Source organism: Lagenorhynchus albirostris, chromosome 5 (assembly GCF_949774975.1).
Source record: "Lagenorhynchus albirostris chromosome 5, mLagAlb1.1, whole genome shotgun sequence".
Classification (NCBI taxonomy): Eukaryota; Metazoa; Chordata; class Mammalia; order Artiodactyla; family Delphinidae; genus Lagenorhynchus; species Lagenorhynchus albirostris.
This window is the reverse complement of record NC_083099.1, coordinates 143,904,520-143,917,480: the sequence shown is the minus strand read 5'-3', so window position 1 is coordinate 143,917,480 and position 12,961 is coordinate 143,904,520. Positions and strand designations below refer to the sequence as shown.

General features: G+C 56.4%; 1 protein-coding gene across 7 annotated transcripts in view; it reads right to left on the bottom strand.

The window, feature by feature from the left end:
* TRPM2 (transient receptor potential cation channel subfamily M member 2) overlaps positions 1-12,961 on the bottom strand; it is a 49,860-nt gene that overhangs the window by 5,139 nt on the left and 31,760 nt on the right. For 4 of the 7 annotated variants that reach the window (XM_060151069.1, XM_060151070.1, XM_060151068.1 and 1 more), the window contains 11 exons: positions 12,683-12,801; positions 11,853-11,985; positions 11,244-11,415; positions 7,042-7,225; positions 5,779-5,960; positions 5,412-5,544; positions 4,675-4,762; positions 2,980-3,067; positions 2,150-2,307; positions 1,488-1,564; positions 1,212-1,313 (listed from right to left, as the gene is read on the bottom strand). In XM_060151069.1, the coding sequence (XP_060007052.1) occupies positions 1,212-1,313; positions 1,488-1,564; positions 2,150-2,307; positions 2,980-3,067; positions 4,675-4,762; positions 5,412-5,544; positions 5,779-5,960; positions 7,042-7,225; positions 11,244-11,415; positions 11,853-11,985; positions 12,683-12,801 (1,436 nt within the window). Of the gene's footprint in view, positions 1-1,211; positions 1,314-1,487; positions 1,675-2,149; positions 2,308-2,979; positions 3,068-4,674; positions 4,763-5,411; positions 5,545-5,778; positions 5,961-7,041; positions 7,226-11,243; positions 11,416-11,817; positions 11,986-12,682; positions 12,802-12,961 lie in introns of those variants that run through there. The other 3 variants (XM_060151071.1, XM_060151074.1, XM_060151073.1) reach the window with 3 other exon arrangements.

The window sequence follows — 12,961 nt, the reverse complement described above, 5'->3', positions numbered from 1 at the left end:
CTGCAGCTGGAGAGCCAGGCCAGGGCAGCAGGCGGGGCCTCTGACGGGGCACGTGCCGGTGCCGCCCACACCTGCCCCGGCCCAGGATGGACGGGAGCAGGGAGGAGGCCACCGTATAGAGCCCTGGAGAGGACCCCCGACACCCACGGGCCCCTTGACCGGTCTGGCTGACTCCGCATCACCCACTGGGGCTGTCCACCCCGAATCCTGTCCCTGGGGGACTCCAAGGCTTCAGGTCACCTTGGCGTGAGTTGGAAAGGAAAGGGGTCTCCGTGGGAGCAGAAGCCCAGCCCCACCGCAGACCCCCCCAGAGAGCGCCTGACCGACCATCATGCTGCGTCCGAGGGCCTCAGCCGGCCTGTGACCTGGCACCCGACGGTCCCCCCAACCCCGCCGTGACACTCCGTCCTGCTCGCGTCCTGAACACCACGTCCCCCTAGTCCCCTCCCCTGTCCAGGGCTGGAGACGCTCCTGGTCACGTCTGTTCTCCTGCCCCACCCGTCTCCCACCACCTCCTTCCACAGCCTCTGCTCCCTGTTCCAGAACCTTCCCCAGAGGCCCACCACACACCTCCTCCCCCAGGTGCCCTCAACGACCGCCTGCTCCATGGAGCCCCCACGTCCTGGCCATCTGTGGCCCCTCCGCAGATGCTGACTGCCCCTCCCTCGGCCTCCGCCCTGTGGTGCTGCTTCCCCAGCAAACCCCGTCAGAGGAGGCCTCTGACCTCCAAACCCCAGGCTGGGACACAGTAGGCGCCCACTAAGTGCTTGCTGGGCCTGACGCCGTGGGTCACCTGACATCTGTATGCTGATTCTTCACCTGTACGGTGGGGCTCAGTGCCCGTCCCTACAGAGAACAGGCCTGGAAACACCTCCGTCCCCTACACGTAACCCCAGGGGCCCTTTAACAGCTCCCCCGCTTCGTTCTCACGACCGGTGCAGCTGGTAGCCGGCGGCCCACGTCTCACCCCATTTCCACACCACAGGAACGGAGGCCGTAAAGGTTACATCGGGGGACGAGGGCGCAGCGCCCAGGCCAGCGGGGCCGGCCCACGGCCCCCCCTCCCCACGAAGGAAACGCCTTACGTGGGTGTTTCTTTTCTTCCATATTCTGTTTGTTTTTATCAGAAAAGCACCCACATTGCCGGAGAGGAAACCTGACCCCAGAAGGAAACCCCCAGAGGCCGCGGAGAGGGGCCAGGCTGCACTCACAGAGGGAGCCCATCCTGCACAGCGTAGACCCCATGGAAGCTGTGCCGGTCCAGGCATCCATCCACCGCGTTGTAGTTGATCCTGGACAGAGGCTCCAGGGCGCTGGGAGCGAGAGGAGAGGTCGCGTCCCCGACAAAGATGGTGGGATGCAGAGCGGCCGTGGTGAGCCCTCAGGGGGTCCACCACGAGGGCCCCTCCCCGGCCGCAGCCCTCCCAGCATGGCCCAGCCCCCAGGGAGGACGGGCCACCCGTCCAGGCGGGAAGCAGGGCACTCACTCCCCCACAGGGTCCACCAGGTCCTTGTTTTTCCTGTCGGCCGTGTAGAAGGGCGGGCTGTAGATAAGGAATTCCGTCTGCACGACATGGGGGCTCCCCTCAGTCGGTCACCACCCCAGGTCAGCTGACCTCAGAGCCCAAGACCCTGGGACGGCCCAACGGGCCTGGGAGCCCGAGCCCAGCAGACCTGAGGACACACACACCCGGCCCAGCCCCCAGGATGGGGGTGAGGGGCTAGGCTGGGCTCTAGAGGGGAGAAGGGGTCCCAGTGGCAGAGACTGGGGAAGAGTAACAGCCTGGAATGTTCCAAGGAAAACTAGAGAGACGACCGGGGGGCACCCACATGCCTCAACCATCTCTCCCTCTCTCTCTCCACCTCCAGCCTCCCTGGCACTCAGAAACAGGGCAGGGACCGTTCACTGGGGACAGGGGGTCGGAAAAGCAGGGCAGTCGGCTGTGTGTGGATGGAGGCCCACCAGCGTCCTGGCTCAAACCCCAGCTCCATCCCCTCTGGCCACGTGGACCGCGTGCCTCCGTTTTCTCATCTGTTGTCATGTCCCTGTGAGGCCTCAGCGGGCTCATCCCGCCCAGGGGGCTGGACTGCTTCCCCCCAGGACACCAGGCCCCTGCAGCCTGGTGGACGCGGCAGAACAGGCACTCACCTCCCAGGGCACCTTCTCGTTGGGCACTGGGAAACGCTGGACGGGGCAGTTGGGGTAGAGGAGGTGCCTGGCATCCACGTGGTAGGCGTCGCCCGGGTCCTCCACCTTCAGCCCGCCGTCCAGCTCAGGGTCCCGCCCCACCGAGGCCTTCTGGGGTGCTGGGAATGGGAACAGCCCCACGGAGCTGTGGGCAAAGCTGGGCCCGGACTTGGGTTCCAGGCGCGCAGGACGGGGCCATCCTCTATGGTCCTTTCCCCCAAACTTCTGGGCTGCCTCTACCTCCCCAAGCCTGGATTGAATGCCAGCCCCAAAGAGGGTACCCTCCCCAGGGCCCCCAGCACTGCGGCCCAGGAGGACAGAGACCTGGGGGCAGGCAACCACCACCTTGGACAGCTCCCAGCAGAGCTCTCAGTAATTAGCTGGACGCACAGGCCCTTACAGAAGCTTGGCCAGCTGAGGAGAGCACACTGCTCCTTCCGGGCCAGCAACACCCCAGGAGGGTTACTCATGCCCATTTCTTGGCCGACTGCAAATGTAGGAACAAAAACTTGCTTTCTGTCACCCAGTCGACGTGACTGGGTCTCGGGTATCTGCTGGAGCTGCCCCCACTTTGTACCTTGATGCACAGGAGGATGGGGCTGTGGGCCAGGCGACCTCTGGAAGTCCCCAGCCTGGTCAAGCAGGGGACTTGGCCACACTCTGCACATGTATCTGTGGGGTGGGCCATGCTCCCCAAGGCACTGGGCCTGCTGCATCTCCTCCCCACGGACCCCCGGACGCAAAAGAGCACAGGTGGTAGAGACCAGCAGCTGGTACAGCCATCCACTCACCCAGGGTGGGGACGCCCTCCTCCGAGCCAAAGCCGCTGTCCCTCAGGGCTTTCACGATCCAGTGCAGCGCTCTGGCCGTCTGGGCCACCTGGAAGGCACGTCCCAAACAAGATTTGGTCAACACCTGCCCCCACACGGAATGCCCAGCTCCCACCCACCCTGTTCCACTGTGTCGCAAGGCACAGGCCTGGGGCCAGAGCGCCCAGAGTGAGGAGGGGAACCCAGGGCAGGCCCACGGGGTTGGGGGGCACAGGGTCAAGGCACAGCAGGAGGGCACGGAGGGGCGGGGACCTGGCCTCTGCCTGTCCACCCCTCCTCGTCCTGGAGTCCCAAGGCCTCCCTGACCAAAGCGCCTGCATCCACCTCCTTCACTGTGCCTACTGAAGTACATTGTGACAATGAACCTTTATGTCTGTGCCTCCCCCTGACTGGGAATCCTCAAGGATGAGATAATGCCTGCCACCCTGACATTCTCAAGGCCAGCTTTGGACAGGCACGGAGGAGGCACACAGGAGACGTGGGATGGATGGATGGATGGATGGATGGATGGATGGATGGATGGACAGATGATGGATGGACACACAGATGGATAGAGGGAGGGAGGGATGGATGGATGGACAGTTAAATGGATAGATGGATGGATGAATGACTGGAAGGATGGACGGATGGATGAATGAATGGATGGATGGATGGATGAATGGATGGATGGACAGATGGATGGACAGATAAATGGATAGATGGATGAATGACTGGAAGGATGGACGGATGGATGAATGAATGGATGGATGGATGGATGGATGGATGGATGGATGAATGGATGGATGGATAGATGGATGGATGGACAGATAAATGGGTAGATGGATGGATGAATGAATGGATGGATGGATAGATGGACGGATGGATGGATGGATGGGCAGATGGATCAATGGATGGTTGGGTGGATGGAGGGGCAGATGGATGGTTGGGTGGATGGATGGATGGATGGACGGATGGATGAACTAATACACATTACTGTCCCTCAGCATCACTCAGGCACCTGAGCCCAGCTGGCCTATGAGGCAATGACTCTTGGATGTGAGGCCACTCAGGGCTGCCCAGCTGATGGGGGGGCTGTCAGTGGACATTGAGGGGGGAGGGGCGGGTGGAGGCTGCTCTCCTGTTGCCCACCGGCCACCGCTCTCTCATCTGGAGCTGCTCTGAGATACCCACACGCTGCTTTCTGATGCTGCCCCTCAGTCCAGCTGTCCACACGGACATCCATACGCATCCTTGCTGGCCCCGTGGCCTCCCTCCCTCCCAGCATAGCTGGCAGCCTGAGAAAGCAGCCAAGGGCTGTTAGTAATTTCCACGGCCCCCTCCCAGGTTCCAGGTGCCCAGTCTGGAGACAGCGGCGTCTCAGAGGACAGTTCCAAGGAGGCCAGGGGAAGGTCAAGAGTTTGTTCCCTCAGACCAGCCCCTGATGTGGCCGCCACACAGTGCGGCGTGGCAGAGCTCAGGCAGGGGAGCGTTTGGTGGAATTCTCTAGAGGACGGAGAAGGTGCCCCTGCCAGTTGGGAGCAATGGCCCTGATGTCACCGCCCCCTTCTCCTGGGTGGTTTCCCAGTATGTGCACTCTCAAAGCCACCACACCACAGAGTGACCTTCCAGGTCCTTCGGAGCTGTGCCCAGAAACAGAGGTCGCAGCCCGGAACCCACCTGCTCCTCTAGAGAGGCCAGTCTCTGCTCCATAGAGCTCGACTGCTTCAGATGTGCCATTTCCAGCAGGTCCACCATGGTGTCCACCCTGCAAGAGGACACAGCTGAGCCCCGCAGGCCAGCCAGGGGCGGGATGTGAAGGAAGCCTGGCGCCTCTTTGCAGGTGGGTGACCTGTCAGATCCAGCAGCCCAGGCTCTGTTGGCCTTAATTTCACGCATCTTCCTCTTAATTTGAAAGTATTTATACCATACGTTTCCGTATAGAATGAGCACCGCCTAGTGGCCCAAGGGGAAGATCTCGCAGCCAACGGATGCCCCCGGCTCACAGGGCTGCCCCAACAGCCCCGGGCTTTGCGGGGAGCATGGCTGGGCGAGAGGCGCAGGTGTGCAGACGCGCACACGCCTGGCTCCTTGCCTCGATTTGCCACGAGTTCCACAGCCGAGTCACAATGGGGAAAGCTACCGCTGGGCACCACTGGGGACTTTGGAAGGAGGAGGACGCAGCACCGTTGTCTGGGGAATAATTGTTTGGTCTCTGTCTTCTTTTGCTACAACATAGGAATTGCACCCAAGGCGGCCTCTGTTTTTATATGAAAAATACTTCCAAACGCTCTTTTTTTTTGCGCAGGGGGATTCCTGAGCTGTCTTCCCCCCCGCCCCCCGCCCAGTGCCGCGTGTGCTGTGTGACAAAGAGCAAACGTTTCAGGAACCCCGAGGAGACCGCCCTGGTCCCGTACTTGTCACTGATGTCCTGGATCTTCTGCTCCGGCCTCTGCTTCTGCTGGATCTGCTGGTCCTGCAGGTAGTTCTCCTTCAGGTAGATCTCCCAGGACAGGAGGGCCGCCTCCTCGTTCTTCTCTAGCTTGTTCTCTGTCGGGGGAGGGGAGCCTCTGACCCACTCGGGGCCCCGCAGGGAGGGGCCGGGACCCTGAGGGGCCGGAGGAGCCAGTCCGCACCCGCCCCCAGTGGGCAGGGTGGGAAGTCGGTGGCCTGAGTGGTCTGCACGCCCACCGAGCTTCCAGAACTCTCCAAGGAGCTGCTGCCCCCACCCCACCCGGGCTCCGCCGCAGACGCGGCTCTGGGATGAGAGAGACGGCAGCTTACTGAGCTGCTTGTGTCGCTTGGCGGGGACCTTCAGGATGACCCTCTTGATGAAGAGATGCAGGTGGTTGAGAAGGATGAAGGGGGGCGGCGCGGGGGGCCTGCCCTGGTACTCCTCGATCAGGTCGTGGCGCTGGAACTTCCAGATCTGGTCCGTGCGCTCCTGGACCTGCTGGAACGTGTAGCTGCAGGGGCAGGAAGCACTGGTTACAGGGGAGCACGGGCCACCCAAACACGGTTACGAAAACATCCGTGTCCCTGCCCGGCGTGTCTGCCGTGACGGCCCATGAAGAGCACACACATCACCCAGGGGCGCAACTCCAGATGCAGGGAAAGGCAGCTGAACGGCCAGCCCCAGAATTCTGAGCTTCCTGGGAGCCAAGGGGAGAAGGAAGAAAGAAGACCTAGAGTTTAGGTTCTACAAACCTCGTTAGAGAGTAAAACAGAGCTGCATGTGTTGGAAGTGGGACAGTGTCCTGCACTGGACTCTAAGAGGGGCTCGTCCCTTGGATCTGACAAACAGAAGGGACGGTGTCTTCAACAGCCTGACACATTTATTCTCTGCAACGTGTGTGTCTTGTGGATGGACGTCAACTGACCCGAATCCTTGCCAGAGAGGCCCTCGGAGGGAGGGAGGGAGGGAGGCCAGGCAGGGCCACGATGCAGCCCCTGCCCGCCGGCCTTCTGACCTCTCTGTCTCTATCACAGCCCAGCACAGGTCAGGGTCTCTCACTGTTCAGAACACGTGGTAAATCAGAAAGTGGCGACCTCATCATGCTAGCTGATGAAAGGGAAGAGAAACGGTGCCCAAACCAGGAATTAAGGGATTTTCACCAGGGTCACCACGGGTCCCAGGGGCCCTCCTGCAGAGGCCGGGAGGGGCGCTGAGGGGCTGGCGATGCCCTGAGCCATGGAAGGCAAATACAGGTGATCCTGCCTCGTCCGATTTTCAGTACGTGTGACACGCACCTCCATATCTAGAGTCGGCGGCCAGGTCGCTGCCCCGCACCCCCTCCCTCCAGGGTGGGAGGAGCCAGACGCCCACGTGCCCCAGCCCGCAGCCTCCGGGCACTCCGAGTGGCCCGTGCACTGGTCCCGCAGCAGCAGTGCCTTGACGGACTCGGCGGTGACCAGAGAGCGTGGCCGCACACGGTCCACCTGGGCTGAGCCAGGTCCCGGGTCCTGCGCTCCACCCCGCCCGCACCCCGGGGGGATGGGGGGAGGGCAAGGGGCGTGCCCCCGGCCAGGCTGGCACAGGGCGCTTACTTGAACATGGCGATGAGGAGGTTAAGCAGCAAGATGTTGGTGAAGAGAAGATAGAGGCACAGCAGGGTGACCGTCAGCCACTCGGGGAAGGCGGGCTCCCGCTGGGTCGCGTCGATCTCGGGGCATTTGGGCTTGTAGGGGTCGGTGCCATTGGGGCTGCACTGGTCCAGGTTGAAGTTCACGCCTGTGACGGGAGTGAGGGGCCAGGTGAACCAGGAAAGCCGAGTGGAAGCACAAGGGTCCTCGGGCGATGACCCCGCAGACCTGGACACCCCCACATCTGGGTGACCTCAGCTGTCAGCTCAGGCGTGAGGGCAGCCCAAAGAGGGGCAACCATCTACACCCAGGCATCCTCGCGGGCAGGAAGTGCGGCTGCCAAGGGAAGCCCGGGAGCCAGACCTGTACTCCAGGTGGGCACGTGCCCCTGTCCAGATCCAGCCATCCCACCAGGGCACTTTCTGGGCCCCAGGCGGGGGCAGCACCAGGAGGGGCTGTGTCATCATAAGACACAGGTCCCAACCCGGGGGAGCAAATTGCGGTGGGAAAGAATTCAAAGAGGAAATGAACAACCATCAAAAACAGAAGGGAGACACAAGAAAGGAAAAACGCTGCAGAGGCAGCATTCCTATATGTGGAACGAGCGATTACAAAACAAAATATAGCCACACAACTGCAGACAAGTAAAGGATAATATTTATCCTTTATTATAATATTTGGAATATAATATTACAAACATAAATATATATTCTGTTTGTGCATTTAAAAATCTCTGAGAAAATATACTAAGTTAATAGTGGTTAACTCTGGGAGGTGGGATTATGAACATTCTTCTTTATACTTAACTTGAATTTAAAATTTTTTTAGCAATCAGTATGCACTGTTCTGTAATCAAATGTATTTTTGACAGTGCTACTAATTTTCTAAGATAGAAACTCATTATAATAGCTAGAAATACCTATATTTTTTTAAAAAAGAGATCAAATCAATAAAATAACCTTCCATTTTAGTAAAGTAAACCCAGAGCAAGCAGAAGGAAGGGAATAATTAAGAGCAGAATGCAAATAAATGAAATAGAGACAAAAACAATAAAGAAAATCAACACAACCAAAATCTTTTTCTTGGAAAAGATGAACAGAATTACAACCTTTTAGCTAGCCTGATGCAGAAAAAAAAAAAGACTCAAATGACTAAATCATAGCTGAAAGAGAGGACATTGCAACCAACCTTACAAAAACAGAAAAAACTATAAGGAAATACTACCAAAAAATTGTATGCTAACAAATTAGATGACTTAAAAAAAATGGAAAAATTCCTAGAAAGACACAAACTACCAAAAGTGACTGAAAAAGAAGTAGAAAATATAAATAGACCTATAACAAGTAAAGATACTGAATGTGTAATTTTAAGACTTCACACAAAGAAAAGTCCAGGCCTGGATGGCTTCTCTGGTGAATTCGACCAAATATTTAAAGAATAATGAAGACCAATCCTTCATAAGCTTTTCCAAAATATAAGAGAGGAGGGACTACTTTCTAAGTGATTCTATGAGGCCAGTATTACTCTCATACCAGAACCAGACAAAAACATTACAAGAAAAGAAAACTACAGACCAACACCCTTTAAGAATATAGATGCAAAAATGCTCAACAAAATGCTAGCAAACTGAAGGCTGCAACATATAAAAAGATTTACACACCGTGACTAAGCGAAATATATCCCAGGAATGCAAAGTCCGTTTAACATCTGAAGATCAATTAATATAAAACACCATATTAATAATATAAAGAAAATAAACCGTATGAACATTTCAATTGATGCAGGAAAAGCATCTGACAAACCGAACACCCTTCCACAATACACGCACTCAAGAAACTAGGAATAGAGGGGAACTTCGTCAACCTGATGAAGGATATTTACAAAAACCCATAGCTCACATCGCACTTAGTAGTGAAGGACTGAAAGTTTCCCCGACGATCAGGGACAGGATAAAGACATGTGTTCTTGATACGTTTCAACACTGTACCAGAGGTTCTAACCAGGATAATTAGGCAGGAAAAAGAAATAAAAGACATCCAGACTGGAAAGGAACAAGTAAAATTATCTCTATTTGCAGATGACATCATCATAGCAAATCTCCAAAAAGTGCACTTAAAAACTATTAGAACTAACAAAGAAGTTCAGCAAGGTTTCAGGATACAAGTTCAATATACAAAGTATAGTGTATTTCCATACACAAGCAGTAAACAATCCAATTAATAAAACAAGTCTACTTACAGCAGCATGAAAAAGAATAAAACACTTAGGAATAAATTTAACAGAAGAAGTGCAACTTACACACTGAAAAATAAAAAAATATTATGGAAAGAAATGAAAGATTTAAATAAGTGGAAGACATCACATGTTTACAGTCAAAATCCTAGATGCTCTTTTTGGAAAAATTGATAAGATGACCCAAAAGTTCATGTGGACCCAAGGACCCAGAGGCCAAGACGATCTTGAAAAAAAGAACAAAGTTGAAAGACTCACGCTTCCTGATTTGAAAACTTACTACAAAGCTATACTAGCCAGGACTGTGGTGTTGGCACAAGGGTAGACACAGATCAACGGAATAGAACTGACAGCCTAGAGATAAACGCTTTCATTCATGGTCAGTTGATTTTTGACAAGGGTGCCCAGACAATTCAACGGGGAAAGAACGGTCTTTTCAACAAAGGGGGCTAGAACAACTGAATGCTTGCTGTAAAAGAATGACTCTCACATTGTATACAAAATTAATCTAAACAGATCAAAGGCCAAGAGTAGGTGCTAAAGCTATAAAACTTTTAGAATAATACCATAGGCATAAGTCTTCCTGACCTTGGCTAGCCCAAAAGCACACATGATCAAAGAGATTGACAAGGTGAGTTTCAACACAACTGAAAACTTTTGTGTTTCAGAGGACAACATAAAGAAAGTGAAGAGACAACCCACAGAATGGCGAATAACTTGCACATCATATATACGATAAGGGACTGGTAACCGTATGTAAGGAGCTCTTACAACTCGATGAAAAGACCAATACCCACTTGAAAAATGGGCAAAGGATAGAAACAGATATTTTTCCAAAGAAGATGGCTCAGAAATCACATGAGGAGATGCTCGACATCACTGGCCATCAGGGAAGTGCAAATCAAACCACAGTGAGAGAACTTCCCGCCCAGTAGGGTGGCTCGAATCAAAAAAGACAGATAATAACAAGTGTTGGCGAGAATGTGGAGAGATTGGAACCTCATACATTGCTGGTGCAGCTGCTGTGGGAAACAGTCTGGCAGCTTCTCAAAAAGTGAAACACAGAATTACCATGTGACCCAGCCATTCCACTCCCAGGCATACATCCAAAAGAAATGACAACGTGTCCACACAAAAATTTACAGAAAACATAGTCACATTAGTCATAAGAGCCAAAAAGTAGAAACCACTCAAATGTTCACCAACCTATGGATGGATAAACAGAACGTGGCAAATCCAACCAATGGAATATTATTTGGCAACAGAAAGGAATTAAATGCTGACACAGACCACTATACGGACGACTCTTGAAAACATTATGCTAAGTAAAAGAAGCAAGACACAAAAGACTATGTATTACATGATCTACTTTATACGAAATGTCCAGAAAAGGCAAGTTCTATAGAGACAGAAAGTCGATTAGAGGTCACCTACGGTTGAGGGGAAGGGGGAAGGGGAGTGACTACTAATGGGCACTGGGTGTCTCTTTGGGGTGATGCAAATGTTCTAAAATTAGGTTCTGTAAATATACTAAAAACCACTGCAGCGGACACTTTATACCGCCGAGCCTTACGGTAATGTGAATTAAATCTCAGTGAAGCTCTTCAGGAGAACAAGCTCAGTACACTGAGCGAGTGCTCTGTGTCCAGAGAAGGAGGACTCATTTCTGACTGCAGTGGCAGGAACAGAAGGAATAGGGCAGCATTTAATGCTGGGGGTGGGGGTCAGCTGATGCCCCAGGGCCCCACCTCCCCGAAGCTGCGAGGTACGGCTCAGGCTCCGCCAGCTGGCGCCCTCCCTGCTCAGCTGGACCCAGCGTGCACCTGTCTCTTTCGGCCACGGCCCCCGGGCCCTCCCTGCCCCACTTCTGTGAGCTTGCAGGACCCCCGCCGGGCTGGCCCCTCTTTTCCCCAGGCTGTCAGGGCCCATTGTACCGTCGATGTAGGCCGGGATCTGCCCGAAGATGGTGAGATACGAGTGGTAGACGACCCCCCGGAAGATCCACTCCGCCCGCCTCTCGTTGTGGATGAGGATGGCCTGCTTGGCCACCCCGAAGGACACGACCCACACGGCCAGCAGGAAGAGGAAAAAGAAGACATCCTTCATCTGCGGGGACAGGGAGACACCAGGCTGCAGCCCCACACCCTCACTGCCCACAGGTGGGCTCCTGTGTGCCCTGCGGCGGAGGGGGGCTCCATCGACGCCCACGGCATGGACGCCTAGAGCCAGGAGCTCCGGGGGAACAGCCCTGGGGCTGCCCCAACACCTCAAAGGTGCGCCGGGCACCCCTGAAGTGCGGGAAGGGTCCAACGTGACCATGACCCAGGAGGGGAGTGATAGGAGCTGTAACCGGGATCAGGAATGAGCTGTGGAGATCAGGCAGGGCTGCCTGGAGGAGGCAACATACAGGCAAAGACCCGAGACGGGCGTGCCCGGGGGTGGGAGCCCGAGGGGCAAGGCCGGGACTGGGGATCTCACGGGGTGTGCCGAAGCCCTGGGGCGCCTCACTTGCAACTGGCATCAGGGGCCCCTTGTCCCCTCACCATCCGCTTCACGATGATGATCTTGGGCCCCAGCGTCTTGCTGATGGTGAAAATATGCATCAGACGCAAGCAGAACATGATGAAGTCCAGGGAGAGGACGATGCGCCCGGGGTACAGCAGCGAGGGGACGAGCCTGGCCGGGCAGAAGCAGGGCCTCAGCCGGCCGCCCCCAGGGCCTGCCCCGGTCCAGGGAGAGGACGATGCGCCCGGGGTACAGCAGCGAGGGGACGAGCCTGGCCGGGCAGAAGCAGGGCCTCAGCCGGCCGCCCCCAGGGCCTGCCCCGGTCCAGGGAGAGGACGATGCGCCCGGGGTACAGCAGCGAGGGGACGAGCCTGGCCGGGCAGAAGCAGGGGCCTCAGCCGGCCGCCCCCAGGGCCTGGCCCCGGCCTCCTGCTCACCTGCCCCAGTCCAGGGGCAACCCCGGGACCCCAAAGTACTAAAGCTGGGTGTGAGCTCAGGGGCAGCGCCTCCAGGAGGGTCTAGAAGCCCAGCCACGGGCAGAGAAGCCAGGCCGCGTGGGCGTCCCGGGAACCAGAGGCTGCGCCGGGCAGTCTCGCCTGGTGGAGAAAGCGGGTCACGGCAGGGCAGACACGCGCAGCCTTGACGGGCAGTGGAGAGGTCAGAGCCCCAGGCTGGGATGCAGGCGCACGCACGCGGCAGCCACCCGCAGTGACAGAGCCCCGAGTCTCCGCCCTGGTTCCCTCACCGGCCCCGGGCGGGGGCAGGGCACCCTCGGGACAGATGCGTCCAGAGAGGAGCTGAGCCTCGCGGGGGTCCCTGGCCTGTGGCCTCATCCAGAGCCAGCCCTGTGGGGCGGCTGCCTCCTCACCGGCAAATCAGCCCCGCCATGAAGAGCAGGATAGCACAGATGTCCAGCTTGTTCCAGAAATCGCTGAAGTACAGGAGCGCCATCTTCATCAGGCCACACTCGTCCGGGTCGTAGAAGAGCTGGGGGGGGGGGGACACAGCGGGCCCAGTGCCTTATGCCTCTCACAGCCCCAGCAACCAGCAAACCACGGCCTCCTGGGGAGGGGCCCCGGGCAGGACACGTGGGCTCCCTCGCCCCAGCCTCAAGCGAAGGCGTCAGGGGCCAGCTCCCCTCCCACAG